The 15,359-nt window shown below is 43.6% G+C and overlaps 1 protein-coding gene across 4 annotated transcripts in view; it reads right to left on the reverse strand.

The window, feature by feature from the left end:
• Positions 1–15,359, reverse strand: part of ncor2 (nuclear receptor corepressor 2) — a 90,875-nt gene that overhangs the window by 15,381 nt on the left and 60,135 nt on the right. For 2 of the 4 annotated variants that reach the window (XM_012917302.4, XM_023153246.3), the window contains exons 18-27: positions 10,143–10,285; positions 9,872–10,010; positions 8,857–9,283; positions 6,066–6,186; positions 5,232–5,493; positions 4,014–4,178; positions 3,416–3,543; positions 3,188–3,287; positions 2,897–3,004; positions 2,349–2,452 (exon numbers count right to left, since the gene is read on the reverse strand). In XM_012917302.4, coding sequence (XP_012772756.2) covers positions 2,349–2,452; positions 2,897–3,004; positions 3,188–3,287; positions 3,416–3,543; positions 4,014–4,178; positions 5,232–5,493; positions 6,066–6,186; positions 8,857–9,283; positions 9,872–10,010; positions 10,143–10,285 — 1,697 coding nt within the window. Of the gene's footprint in view, positions 1–2,348; positions 2,453–2,896; positions 3,008–3,187; positions 3,288–3,415; positions 3,544–4,013; positions 4,179–5,231; positions 5,494–6,065; positions 6,187–8,856; positions 9,284–9,871; positions 10,011–10,142; positions 10,286–15,359 lie in introns of all 4 variants that reach the window. The other 2 variants (XM_023153245.3, XM_012917301.4) reach the window with 1 other exon arrangement.

The raw sequence follows: 15,359 nt of genomic DNA on the forward strand, positions 1-15,359 counted from the left end.
ACAAAAAATGTTACGGAAATGACAAACTTTATATCACGAGTGTTAAACTGTTATTTACAATTACTCCACTAATTAAAAACAACAAGAAAAACAAGTGAACAAACATCTATGGAAATTTAAGCTGACTGTTCTTGAGTCTAATCAGACTCAACTATGTCAAAGAAGGAAAACACTAAGTTAAAAATAAGTACAGCTTGAGGTTAAACATTTCAGAGGAATCATCAAGTGAACCCACTCACACAACTTGAGTCACGTCACTAAAGTGGACATGAAAAGTAGTAGCTTAGGGAACATTGTTACTGTGTTGCTTGCAGCTTTTCCAAGAAGACACTGAGGAAGGACGAGGCCAGACTAGCATGGTTTCTTATTATAGGATCAGATGGCGCTGACTTAAGTTACCCGCACCTACCCTTTAAGAAGAGGCATCAATGCTATATGGATTCGTGCACTGAACAGTAGCCTGCACACTAAAAAGGTATCCCTCTAACAATGGAGATGTTACACTTTCAGCCATCTCTCCTTTTACTAATCCACAACAGCAGATAGAAGCCAGTATGGCAGCTGGATATGATATTACAGTGGGCATATCAATGACTGGTTTTGCCCGCGCCTAGAGTAAATAGATAAAGTAAAGAGGGAACAGATGCGGTACATTGTGTACCTGTTGCTAAGGTGACGGGGCCACCCAGAGCTGCAGTTATGTCACAGCACCACGGAAATCCACCAGCCTTATGACCTCTAACCAGCTCTGCTGCTCTCGTTTCCATCAAAAGGACAAAGCTCAGACGCATGAAGGCTGCTAAAATTGACTGTGGCAGGTATAAAGACATAAAGCCTTCAACTTTATGAGCAGAAACCAGTGATGGCATCAAAATGAACCAATGAAGTACTGCTAACAATGCGTGGCCCGTCAGTGTATGAGCTGTACATGCTGCTGTCACTATGAACCTTGACTTAATTTAACAGTGTTAGTTTCAGTTCAGTATTACAAGGGGAAATGGTGAGCTAGGGCTGGGCAATAAAACAATAAAGATAATTATTGCAAAAAAATTCTCCCCTACAGAAATATGAGACATGGTCAATATTAACCTCCTAAGACCCGAACTCTTCCACTACATGCTTTTTTAATTTTTCATTGATATTTGGACATATTGGGGCCCGATGAATGTAAAAACAAAGAATGTTTTTAAGAAAAATGAGAGCCACATATGAGCATATTCGTTTAAAATCTTGATAGAACAGTAGCAGTATAATGTCCTCATAAGTGGATAATCAGGCCCTTGTAGAGCAAAATTCAGTATTTTGGTCTAAATAACCCAAAATGTGATGGCCACATATGTGGACACCAGATCCTAGGAGGTTAAAGTCAATAAAAGCCAATTCATGTTTTGAGATATAACACGAAAGGGTCAATGACATCAATCATGTGGTTGGAATTGAGTTGGAGCCAGCATGCACCTTGCTAGGTGGAGGCAGTGTCAAAAATGTGTGACATAACAAGACCGTGGGCTGTTGTTGGCCCATCAGTCAGAAGGAAGAGCAAAGTTTTAACATACAAAGACTCCTGCAGAAGCCGTCTTTGCTTTTCATGTTGTATTTTTTTCCCCCTATCTTTGATTTTCTCGAGATCTCTGCTGTCACTCCTTTCCCTTTCCCAGCCTGTTTATTAACAAATCGGCATTCAACCAATGCACAGTGTCATCTATGTCGAGCAATGTGCAATTGAGATTTTGGAGGACTGCACAGGAGTAGCGCCGCTTGAAAAGCACTCTCCTTATATCTTCACTTAGGAACAAAAATGAACTTTTAAGCTTGACTTAAGAAACTGATTTGATTTAGATCCTAGCCGTACGTGCTAGTTATGATGTCAAACAAAAGCAGGTCACTTCTAAACCTGCATACTGGGGAATTATTTATAAGCGTGTTCAGTGAATTTGAAAGGTTGCTCGGAGGTTCCTCGAAAAGGGGAAGAGAACAGTTTTCCAGTTGTGTTGTAATGCACAACTCAAACTAGAACAGAGTCAGCAGAATATTATTAACAAACACGAGGATTGCCCCACCCAACAAACTGTACATATGGGAGACTGTTGCAACGAGAGTTGTAACAGTGGTCAGGGATTATCTGTAGGTTACATCATCAAACCAACAGCCTATGAGTATTTTCAGTGGAAACAACAAGAACCTTTACATGAGTAAAATTCTTTGGAAAATACAAATAAGCCTGTTGTTATTTTCTGAATAGAGTTTGTCTCTCCACTTTTGTACCAATTTTGAACTTTATACTGGAGCATTTTTAACTCCAGTATAGCAGCTATATTACAAGGACTACTTCAGCGGTCAGCACTCACCTGAGTAATGGAGCCGCCTCGATAGGGAATTGGGGAATCAGGATGCAGTCTGGTCCCTGGGATGCCTTTAGTGATACTACCCCCCTGAACAGCTGAAATAGACGCTTTAAGGACAGTAAGAGAGAGACAGCTGTCACTATAATCCAACATGTAAAGTCACATTAAGAGTAAAAAAGAGGAATGCATTTAACTGGAAATAAATATTTGAAACTGTTTTGCAAGACCACCCGAAAAGAAAAAGTTGAAGCATCACCGAGTACAATCACTTCTGCACATACAGATTTGGGCAGTTTCTCTCAATCTTCACATTTTCCCAACATCAGTGAACTCAACTACCCACTGACTTTATAATAAACAGATAGATGAATGACCAGACAGAGAGAGATTGAAAGTCTAGCCTAGGTTACATTCAGTACATTTAGAAAAGTCACTCCAATTTGGTGTGTTGGAATAAAAAGCAAGTCATGATTTGACTTTGTTCAGAATCTGTGGCTTATTGCTTGTAATCAGTATGGCAGTAAAACAGTGGGAAAAGACAGAGCACCCACCACGTCCAGCAGCACTATCATGAGATGGCCCTTGGGCTGACAGGTTATCAGCTTGGGAGGACGAGCTGTGAGGGGACAGCTGTTCCTGCTTTACTATTGGAAAACCACCTGCTATATATTAGATTACAGAGAGAAAAGAGAACAAAATGAATAGGGACAATTTTATTATCCTTTATTTATCCAGGTAAAAGTCTCATTGAAAGTAAAATCTCATTTTGAAGACAGACCTTGCTGAGAGGGGCAGGGCACAATAATGAGAGAGTATCAATCCCCTCAGCCAGATTTACTCACCCCCTTTCCTCTGATCCATCCAAGGCACCCCCATCGGTGCGGAGGGCATCTTCCCATGGTCCAACCCATGAGCTGGGCTGTGCAGCTGTACTGGTGTGCCCTGTTTATTTAATTAAAAAAAAAATGTACATGGTCATAAGAACAATATGTAGGATCACTGATCAAAACAATTACATGATTTCTACTCTCAAACTATGTCTACTTAATGTTATTGGTGTGGTGCTGTACCTGTGTGATAGAGCCTCCTGGCTTGGAGGAGGAAATGAGAGGTGGAGGCTCTGGCATTGTGAGCGGTCTCACTGCTGCTAGCCTTCCGCTGTCCTGCGGCAGTGAGGGGTGGCCTGATGGCTGGAACGCTGGCAGATGGATGAGATTGTGAGAATGAGATTTGAGCAAGTGATCTTTAGACAAAGGCTTAAAAAAGCAAGTTAAGTAGACATGGATTTGCTAAATGTTCTCACAGTACAGATAAAAGATTATGTAAAGCAGCGGTCCCCAACCTTTTTTGCGCCACGGACCGGTTTATGCCCGACAATATTTTCACGGACCGGCCTTTAAGGTGTCGCGGATAAATACAACAAAAAAAAACTTAGTACCGGTACCGAAAAAAAGAAGATTTATTCATAACACACGTGAAAAGACCCAGGAAAACTGAGTTAACGATAAAAACAATAACAAAATAATGCTGAAAACCGATAAAAACCCTGAAAACCATACATTTCAGACCTGAGCCTCAACTCTCGCGGCCCGGTACCAAACGATTCACGAACCGGTACCGGTCCGAGGCCCGGGGATTGGCGACCGCTGATGTAAAGAGAATGCTCACAGTTGAAGTGGATCAGGTGCTGGTCATGAGTGCTCTTGGACATGTCTCGTGGGGACACAGGGTAAGGGGATAGAACTGAGCGCCCCAAGTTAGAGGTCCTCGGGTCATCAGGGCCGAGCGCCTGCTTCTTAGCTTCACTGTGTGGAGAGAATGCTGGGGGCTTTTCTGCAACAGTGACACACAAGGAGAGTCAGGACCAGGTAACAACACACAAATGGTTATCCACTAATCCAAGAAGTTGTCCTTTGGCCATTACCAACACACTACTGTCCACACCTTCATCAATGTCATCATAAGAATTACAAAGAATATCTCATGCTACCTCCCAGACAGAGTGACACGCCACTGAATTAGTACCCTTACTTAATACAATCACACCATCCCAGTGCTAATATTTAAAGTGAAATCCAGCTGAGGAGAAGTTAAAAGGCAATGGATGAACCTACTTAATCCCTGCAGGAGGAGCAGCAACTGCTTCTCATTGCTCTGAATGGACATAAGCACACCACAGATCATTAAATCCTCACAGCATTTTTACAATCATCAAATCCTCAATTTTTTAAATCCCCACAAGCGCTTACTTGTAACTATTACTTCCCCCACACGGTGATTAAATGCTGAAAAATATCAACAGATATCAGCTGGAATACATGTTTATATCTGTCCTTATGTTAGCATAAATGAATGAAAAAGGACTTTGGAGTTCACAGCTGCCGTGCACATGCTGGTTATAAAAGACCTCTCTTTGTGTGGACCTTTAAAAGTCCATTCAACAAGCTTACAGTAACTGCACTGAACCAGACTGTATTCCCTTTTGGGTCAATAGCAATACCAGATCATTTATCAGTTCCCTCTCCCTGAGTGTCCCAGAAACACTTCAATGCCCTAAACACTAGAGTACACAGACTCAAGGTTACAGGATGTAGCAAGGACCAACAAAGTAAAACTAGATCAAATGCAACTAGAACAGCATGTTGTACTGCATTTTCATTAACCTCATTTTAAAAAAATAATTTCATTAATCCTCTAATCTTGTTTTCATAAAACACCAAGCTGTACACCCTGCAGTGGAGTGACACTAAGGTCATACAGAACAGTGATAAAAAGGATCCAAGCTGAAAACCTAAAACTGTGAAGAACTTGTGTTTGCAACTTCAGCAGGTAAATATAGTTTCTAGGCAATAAGAGAAGTTTCTGTTGTGATGGAGGTGTGCATACCATCCTTTTCGCCGGCAGAGGGGCTGCGCGGGCGAACACGTGGGCTGTTGCTGTGCAGAGCCTCCCTGTCTCTGTCTGCCTGTGGGGTATAAGGCTGCTGTTTGCCTGGCTGGCCTGGAAACTGCTGCTGCTGTTGCAGCTTGACCTCCTGGGAGGACTCCCCATGAGCCATGGTGATCTGTTGCTGGTACAGTGCCAAAGCGTGGGGAGGCAGTAATGCCTTCCCACTCTGCTGACCCCCGTGCACCGAGGCTTCTTGCATCTGCACACAGGGCGACAAGAAAATAACAGAGTTACATATGTGCCACACATATAACACAAGCCCACTCGTATCCAGGAGCTGACATATGGTTAGCCACATAAAATATCTGATAAGCATGTCAGCTAAGACGCATCTCTTATTTCTTGACAAGCTAAAGTTTCCCTAATGGTCATTATCTCATTTCTCGTTATCCTCCATCTGGTTGGCTTATCTTATACAGTTATGACTTAACAATTTCACCTACTATGGTGTTAGCCTTGTAAGCAGAGAGACTTTGATAGGATTCACAACTGCAATGAAAGATTGTGAGTGCGTGAGTTCATCAGTTTTATGTGGCGAAGACACTTTCAAAGGCTGGGAAAGCCACGATGCTCTTCACTTAAAAAGGGACATAAAGGTTTATAGGGACACAATAACAATGCTCATTATCAAGTCCATATGTGTATTCTTGGATTCTAGCAAAGTAGTTCTGCATGAGTCATATTAAATAAAAAATAAATAAATACATAAAAAAGATCTGTAACTGTTTGAAACAAGAACTAAAGCTAGCAACTTTAAAATTAGCAACTTACAATAGGTGGTATAGCAGCTGCTCTCTGTTTCAGCTGTTTCAGATCCATGGGCTTCTGTAGTGGGGATGATATGACCCCATCATGAGTGTAGTTCAGTAGGCTTGGCCGTGGAGACATCATTCTACACAGACGGACAGAAATAAGTTAGTGGGAGTAAAGAAGAGGTTGAAAAGAAGAGCATACAAAATCACTTGTTTAGTTTTTCCACCCACTAATGTAGTAGGATGTGTGCTGACATAGCCTGAGACCATGGGAAAAAAGTAAAGATTCATATTGATGTATTACACATCTGTCAAAAAACACAACAGACTCTGAATTACAGTTAAACACACAAATCGATGCACAGAACCACGCATGCACGCCCCCCCCCCAACCCTCCCCCTTTTGTTTGCCTTGGCAGAGGGCAGCATTTCCCTGAGCTCTGCCAGTACATGCAGTCTGCTGTCATGGAAAAAACTGAACAAGTACCGTGCAAACACGACTAATCAGTTCTCCTACGCACTCTGACACCAATTTCTAGCGGCCTCATTCACAGACACATACGACATGTTTTATTAATATTATTATTTAAAAAAAAAAAATATATATATATATATATATATATATATATATATATATATATATATATATATATATATATACATACATACATACATACACACACACACACACTTTCATACTGATGTGCAAATAAAATCCTTGGCTAATAGAAAAGTGCAACCTGTGGTACATGAACACACAAACACAGCTTGCCAAATATGGCTTCAATGCTGTACAGTGTAGCTAGGCAACTACTACCACTTCAAAGCCCTCACTGCTTTGTGTTCTTATGTCTGCTGTGTCAGAACAGAGATGTAAGATACCCAAGAAAACTCAAAAACCAGAAGATTTTTTACAACAAAGCTCTCAAACTGGTATAACGATGTAAACAGGGGAAATAAAGCAGGGAAGGGATACACTGATCAGCACTCAATCTGCCTAATACTGTGTAGGTCCCTATTATGCCAGAACAGCTCTGAGGCCTTTGGAGCTTGAACATGGCATCATTGTGGGTATCTTATGACTGCATGGCATTGGTGATATTGGAGCGTTTGGGTGCTGCTGTGGTATTAGGCCACTGTGCCTCATACTTTTATATGCAACAGATGTTTGATAGCATCATTGTCTGTAGAGTTTGGAAACAGGCTCACTGTCCAGAGGTATTTCTTATATTCTCGAGATGGTTTTCTGATATGTTTTTTGCTTTCTGTTGGAGGACATTAAGGTACAGCCATTTTTGTTGATCTGCAACAGTGTTAGGTGGGTGGTAAATAGCAGTAAAAGTAATAACCACATAAATACCAGGGAAAAGATGTCCCTGTAAAATTCAGGGTTATGGCTATAAGCCTGGTCCTCTGATTAGTGCTGATGGTTCTCACTATGGGCCTCCTGCATGACCTCATCAGAACCTCAAATGTCCCTATTCTTGAGAACAGCTGCAGCCTGAGGGGCTGGTACTTTGGGAATCCTGAAAATGCAATGCTGGGGGAGACGCTGCCTGTGCTGCAACCAAGAGGCCTTGGCAGATGACAGAGGTGTCAAGGAAATCCTTTTTCCTTTGTCATTAGGGTGGGGAGCCCAAGCCAGCATGCCCGCCCCACAAGAACCATTAGCCCCATGGCTTTCCCAGTAGCCTATATTCCCACTTTCTGGAACTGGAGGACATTGTCGGATGTAACAAATATTTCTTCCCACATAGTGGTATCTGGTTTAGCTATCTTACCCTCTTCTGAAGGGATGTTGATCTTAGCAGCTGTGTGCTTGCACATGTCCTGTATGTTGCGCTATAAGGTAGACAGCGATGGAGGTTTAGTTGGTAGTGAGGGAGTTGGAAATTATAGTTAGAAGACAGGAGTTCTGAATCAGCTGACTCATCTCCATCATTGTTAGCGTCGCTTCCCAGGATAGCTCTAATAGAGAAAAGCCCTCACATCGTCAGTCTGCCACCAGTGATGGGAAAGAATTAGCTACTGGCTCAGAGTGTGCTTCTGCATAAAAGTCCTTAGGTATTAGCACTTTTCCCTGTGGCAAAGCTGCCTCACACACCAAAGGGACACTGCCCTGCAGGTTAGCCTGGTGAGCGAGCCTGCAGTGGCACAATTTGTGTCATAAAGGAATACAATGGATACAGATTTGGGGGGAGGTCAAGGCAGCCTCAGCAGTCTACACATGCCACACAAACTGGGTGTGTATCTCTTGTTGCTGCAGAGAGACAGATTTCCAACTTCACTCAGGTTGTCAGCCATAGACATGCTGGTGGGCCTGACAATCGGCTAAACAGCCACCAAACTAATGTGCAGGGAAGAATACTGCTGTTCTTTGGGTAGCGCAGACTAAAAAGTAGTGCTACTTATTTTATACAGTATTGCTACCTAATAGGGTACGGCTAGAGCCGTTAGCTTAGTACCCAAAGAACAGCTGCCAACAGGCTTCCGTGAGAAGAGAGAAGAGGTTTTTGAATGACATCTCACGCTATGTCACACCCCATTATGTGGGTGTCACTGAGAAAGCCTATAGCAGGTGGCGTAATAGTATTTCAGCTTCTGATGAGGTCAGGGAGGAAGCATTACCCCATAGTCATGAAACAAATGCGATGAAAGAGAATACTGCATTGTAGAGAGAGCATCCATCATATTCACTTCACGGGTCACAGTTTTAATGTTGTGCCTGTATAAAATTGTTGCTTTAATTTAAACAAATGGGAAATTACCATTTACCATTATCCACTATATCCATTGCTACGAACCCTCACCTGTTCTTATCTGTGTTGTCCGTCTCCTCCACCTCATCAGCACTGCAAGTGGCACTAGAGTCACTGTCTCCATGGGAGCAAGTTTTGGCCGCATGGTCCTTCTTGGAGTTCTTGTTGGAGCTCTTGACTTCCTCCGTGCCTGCAGTGGGAGGTTTTGTATCTGTGGCATCACTGGGCGGTGTTGGCTGCAGCTGGTCTCTGTTGGGCTCCCCTGTTTCAGTCTTAATCTCCTGTTTAATGGAATCTGCATCTTCCTTGACTGGAGGTTTCTCATCCCCTGCCTGACTTGTGTCTGCGAGGTCCTCCTTCTTGTCGCCAGTGTTTGAGCTGCCCTTTGCCTTGCTTGAGGCTTCCTCCTTAGCCTTGCTGTCCTCAGACGAGTGCGGCGAGGGCAGGCTCTCCGTGTCAGAGCTGTTATTGGCTCCACCTGGCAGGGACACAGGGTTCGAAAGGAAACAAATTAGAGGTTTGTACTACAAATGTTTTATCTCCTTCACCTTTTTTCTTCCATTTTTCCTCTTATCTCTTTCTGCTAAAGAAGATTTTTCGCAGTGCCAGTCTTCTGCCTAATCAGGTTTCACTGTACAATAAGGGGAAAACAAAACCAATTGGAATGATGGATGAAAGCCCCCAGGACTTCAGTGCTCTATTGAGGAAGTACAGTCTACGCAGTACACTTCTGTCAACAAACTACAGCAACGTTTCATGATCATTTTCCCATTTGTAAACCATGATTCTTTAAGCCAACGTGAGCTGCTCAAACACTTTTTTCTGTCATATGAAACGATGCCACTTTATAAAGTTTGTGTAGAATAAAATGCAATTTAAAAAAAACAACTCTGGCATAAATTCTACATTTACAACCATTAATAACTAAACTGTAAGAGAGTTATTAAGTCTATGTATGCAATCTAGTTTGTAGTTCGGCTGTAGTTGTCCTGAACATTCAATGCAATACAAACAACTTTGTAGACAAAATAGAAGGCTTAAAATCAAGGCATAAGGATTGATATACCTTCTCCATCCTCGGGGGCTTCTTCTTCATTGCAGCTGGCTCCTGAACCCTCCATCTCCTCCTCCTCTGCTGGATATGGGGCATTAGTTTCCTCATTCTGTGAGGCTTTGCCTCTACGACGGGCCTTTCGTTCCTTCTCCTGGGTGAAAATAAGCCAAAAAAAAAAAAAAAAAAAAAAAACTCAACAGAAGCAATCTTACAGTATAACATTACACAAAGTATAAAATTCATTTTATTTTTTTTAAAGGCTTGCGGATGTCATTTTGATTACCGATTTCATTTTATGCTGCTGCAGAATTTCATCCAGTTTCTGCCTCTTCTTGTAGTTGAAGTAGAAGTTCTTGCACTGTGACACGGTCTTTGATCCCACCATCTTGGCGATGGCGGACCAATTCCTACCATACTGGAGAAGGCCTAGAATTAACAGATGGACAGGCAGAGGGATTAGGATAGACATACAGAGACAGACGTGTGGATGTGACCCTTGATGATCTGCTATTCTCTCTGCAGCTGTAAAAGATGTAAGCTGTGCAAAGTGCACTGCTTGTGACGATTGTAAATTTAATGGTTATTTTGGCTTATATACTATCAACGCCATCTCTAATCTCTTCAAGTGTACAGCGTTGCCATTGTAAATCAATAGCCAGGAACATCCGTCTCTATACAGCTGTCTAAACTGCGGCACAGCCTGGGAGTTTTACCCACAGTGTAACATAGACACTGTTCCACTCTGCCAGGAGCACCATGGCTTATTAACATAGATTTCCAAAGTACAGACAGAGAGTGAAAGAAAGAGAGAGACTGATAAAGCAAAAAGGAGAGGGACGTGCTAGTGGTAGGTAAACCGCCAGTCAAACCAATGACATCACTAACTCACTCCACTGGGGTCACTGTGTGTCATATTCTAACTGACTTTGATGTGACCCACTTCCAAGAAACCCAAGTCCTTTACTCAGTCAAGCACATGATTGGGCCTTACACAAGAGTCTACAGGCACCCGCTGGGCCAGGGCTATGATAGATCAACCTGTCATGAAACACACAAGAATGTAGGGACGCACACATAAAGTGTGTATATGTGCTATAGTAAGATATGCAGAGAGCATTCAGTGCATAAAGACAAGTAAATGAGAAATACAGATAGCATAGAATCTGCTCCAGCGCCCCCCTCCCAGAGTCTGCTGTTAGCTAAAAGGCAGCTCATTAACAGTGTGTTGTAAGAGGCTTAGCTTACACCACCCACTTGTTTCCTGTGCCAGCCTGACAGGTCCTGGCAACAGGACAGCTCTCAAAAGGTTGCTGGGGGCTGGTGGGTGGGAGGGGTGTTATTAACAGGCACAGAGCCAACACGTCTTGGGATAACCTTGGCCATGGGTTCAGAGGTCTCTGCATCTCATCGCTTAATGGAGGTAGTAGGACGACACGCAGAGCTGCGAGCCAAAGGAGAGGAAAGGACAGCTGTTTACAGCCCCATCAGTTCAGCTCTCATAATAATCTGAAAGCCTGAATCTGATACCAACACTGGATTGAGTAGTTAGTGATAAGACTATTACTAAGTAATATCTGCAATAAAAACTGATCTATTAGTTGTTTACAAGTCTCATTTCCTGGAAATGTTTCATAAGACTTTGTGTACAGAGATACTTATAACACTGATATTACGACACATAAAATGCCACCTAAATATGAAAAAGTTTTTTTTAAAACTGCACAGTCGTGTTTCACTCGCACAATAGTTGCAATTGTATTAACATTAGCACCTACATAAGTGCTGTGTCACACATACAGTGTGTAAATGTAATTTTAAAAAAAAAATCTCTAGCTAAAAGGGCTAGCAAAGCTATGAATCATGCAGAAAAAGTGGAAAGACCTATAATATTCACTGTTCGGCTGAGAATTTATTAATACTATTATAAAAAGAGCTGCCATAACAAGCTTGGGTGATCTTCATGTCTGAGCTTCTGGAGTCTAAAAGTGGCAGCGCACCTTGAAACTGTTAAAGTGGAAGAGGTTTTTCAGCTGAAATATTCATTGCTGCCACCAAAGGTATTGCTAGAAAAGCTTCTCCCAGGAAGAAAAGACTGGTTGGCCTGACTCGCTCCATGAGGACTGAGACACGTGACTGCTGATACCTAATAACCTTTTAAAGTCTGTGGGTGGGAGGGGGTGGACTGCCCTACAAGTCATACACCCTCGAAACTGATAAGAGTACACACAAAAATATATGCCTTCACACCAACCATGAAACAACGGTGGCATAAGAATAAGCACATTTATAGAAGTTAGATTAACTCTTCGCAGCATGCAGTGAAGCTGAAGTGCTAAAGAGTTCAATTTATTTACTGAAGGTCAAAGGTCACTTTGTGATGACCTCTAGCTATATCCAGTTTGATCCGCCACACGCAAGCACACAAACCACACAAAGCACAATCCCAATAAGTTATAGTTGGCTCAGGGCCTCAGTTGCTCAGAGCAACACACATGTAGCATACATCCAATCAGCTGTAAGAATACTGAAACAGGTGGTAGCCTCACACCCAATCAGGACATCGTATTTTCTTTAGCTCCTCCCAGATAAAGTCCAATCAACACCTGGTGCGGCCAGAAAGTGGTTATTCCTGTCTGTCACATGCCTGTCGCTCTGGTCGTCGTCTCGTGCCCCTGCTCTGGATAACGCTATCAGACGGTCTGATCTCTCGAGGGCCAGCAGGGAAGCTGTTCAGGGCTGGGCCTTCCGGATCCAGAGCAGAGGAGATGAAAACAGCTCAGTCTCAGTGTTCTTCTTGCCAGCTGGCTCGATACATGAGCCGGTGTCAGGTTGACATACTCTAAACCAGCACATGCTCCTGGCCTCTCCCCTCCTTTTCCCTCTCCCTCTGTCCTCCCTGTGCTTCGGTGAGTGCTGCTCTGTTCTTCTCAGTCGCTCCTCTCCCCAATGGCGGTCGCCTGGGAAGACTTCCACAGGAAAGTGGGACTGTGGGGCGGTTCTATGTGCTCAGCCTCTCTCTCCTCATCTGATCTCTCCTCTATCTCTCTTTTTTTCCCTCCCTCCCTCTTTCCGTCAGTCTGTCCCTCCCCCTACCTCACTCTGCCAGCAGGCACCGCGGCATGCACATACACACACATGCACACACAACCGCATGAGTGAGTACAAACTCTCTCTCTCTCTCGTTAATACTCTAGCACACAGACACAAACATACACTCGGGCAGTCCAAGAGTAAACAGAGAGAGAGGGGGGGGGGGGGGGGGGGGGGTGGAGAGAGAGAGAGAGAGAGAGAGACAGAGAGAGAGAGAGAGAGAGAGAAGCCTGGTGAAAGCGAGGAAACACAGAAAGCAGAGCCACTGAGCCAGAGAGACAATGGAGAAAGGGAAAGGATATAGAAGTGGAGAGTAAGCACAGAGAGAAGAGTGGGGGCAGCAGGGGTGAGAGAGGGAGTTGATGTTGATACCATGAGAAAGCATAAAGGCTTTCACATTTTTCCTGACTGACCTGCTTTTCATCTTGAATGTGACCTCTCTAGTTTATAACAACACACAGTGAGAGGAGAGAGAAAGTGAGTGGGGGAAAGAGGCGCTTGCCAAATCTTCCACAGCTCTTGCCAATCTGGGCTGTTGCCATCTTCCCAACCGAGAGACAGAACGAGAGAGAGTTGGAGCAACGGCGGAGGAGAAAGGGAGAAAAGATAATATGGCATTCTCTACCTGCTGCTCCTTTAAATGGGTTCTTCCAGCATGCAGAGCTGGGCCTATTATCCAGCTGCCTGGCTGCCCGCACCCAAGCGAAGCCTGGCAGATTAGCACACTTACATAAATGCTGGCCAAGACTGGTACGCACTCCAGCACACACAGGCATAGCCTTTGCTACACATTACTTGCATGTGCCCACATTCACGTAGGCGTAGGGTGGTGGGTTTAAGACAGAGTTACAAAGCCTGCTCATCTCTTGTTTGAGGTGCCAATCTTTGACTGGGGAAGACAAGGGCGATCCATCTCCAAGTGTGGCCATGCCATCCTCGAAGGCACTGCTGGCTGGCACTGCCACGCAGGAATGGTGAGGCCCAGCCAGACACTATAAATGCCATTATTCAGATCTGGTTAGCTCAAAGGGATAAACACATTAGCATCAGGACACCTAAACCTCTTTAAAACATATACATGTCAAGCACCTGCTGCGGAAAAGCACCTTGACAAGCTTATTCAAAACTAAAGCGCAACTGAGGAAATGGGAGGACGGAGGTTGTGATCTTGGAATGTCTGAATTCTTGGAAAGGGAATCCCTTTTGACAGGTGTGGGGGTTGTTGCTAGAACTGATGATAAAACGACCTCCTCCTCCTCAGCCCTTGGTACTGTAGCTGGGGTTCTGTGGTTACATAAGCCCTTCACAGAAGCACCGCTCCCACAGAGCTGCCAGGCTAATCCTCTTGGATGGAGTGCCCCACTAATCCTACAGCAGGAGAATGGAACTGAAGACATTAACCAGGATTACTACACAGGACCGTGTTCGAGCCAGGCTAGTGCCAGTTATCACAAAATAACCTCTTAACACACAAACCTGCACAAACACCCAAGTAGCAATTTGCAGGAGACGGGACACAAAGCACAAAGCAGGTGCAGACTAAATGGGATTTTAATATCACACTGGAGCTTCTGATAGTTGTTTGCAAGGCACCTCATCTGCTGTTCAAAACATTCAAAAACAGGCCTGCCAGTCGCACAAAGCACAATGACACATCACCTATAAATTACCACAAAGCAGCCGCCTTGTGAAACCCAGTGAATCATGTGCAGAAGACCTAGCACTACAAAGAGGTAGTTGATCAACTTTGCCCACTATTTTAGAAGTTATCGAAAAAGGATACATTTATTGTGAAGAGTAAAGAAAGATCTTTATATGCAATGTCACTGCCAACACACACACACTCACCTTTTCTTGCAATATGTAAACGTGTCTTTAAAGCATAGTAAACATTACTGCAGGTAAAGGGCTCATTGAATCAGCAAATGAGGGTAATGTACTGCATATTAAAAAAACGAAACCAAAAAAAAAAAAAAACCAACAACTTTAAAAGCATACTCAGAGAGTGCAGGTGCAAGGAAAACTGACAGAATGTCAGTGACCTTTATGAATCAGCCAGTAATCTTCAGTGAGAGACAATAAACAGCCGCATTCGTTAATGACTGCCGTATTCGCAGGGGTTGGTTGATAAGGGGCAGACTTTACAGCCTCCTTGATAAAATACAGGCTTGCCTTGACCCAGAGACACAGGGAAACGGCTCCAAAAAGCAGCAGACTCCGTTCAGGCAGACTGACATACACATGCATAGACATAACCTAGCAGCACGTGGTGGTTGCTACCACACCAACAGGAAGTCACAGCCACATCACTTGTCTATGCTTTCGAACAGTGCTTGAAGCTGATAAGTATTCTTTGCGTTGACGAGTTTATTATAATACATAAAACATGCAATAAAGCTACTTCACATGA

The sequence above is a fragment of the Maylandia zebra genome, linkage group LG12, assembly GCF_041146795.1.
Source record: "Maylandia zebra isolate NMK-2024a linkage group LG12, Mzebra_GT3a, whole genome shotgun sequence".
Taxonomy (NCBI): domain Eukaryota; kingdom Metazoa; phylum Chordata; class Actinopteri; order Cichliformes; family Cichlidae; genus Maylandia; species Maylandia zebra.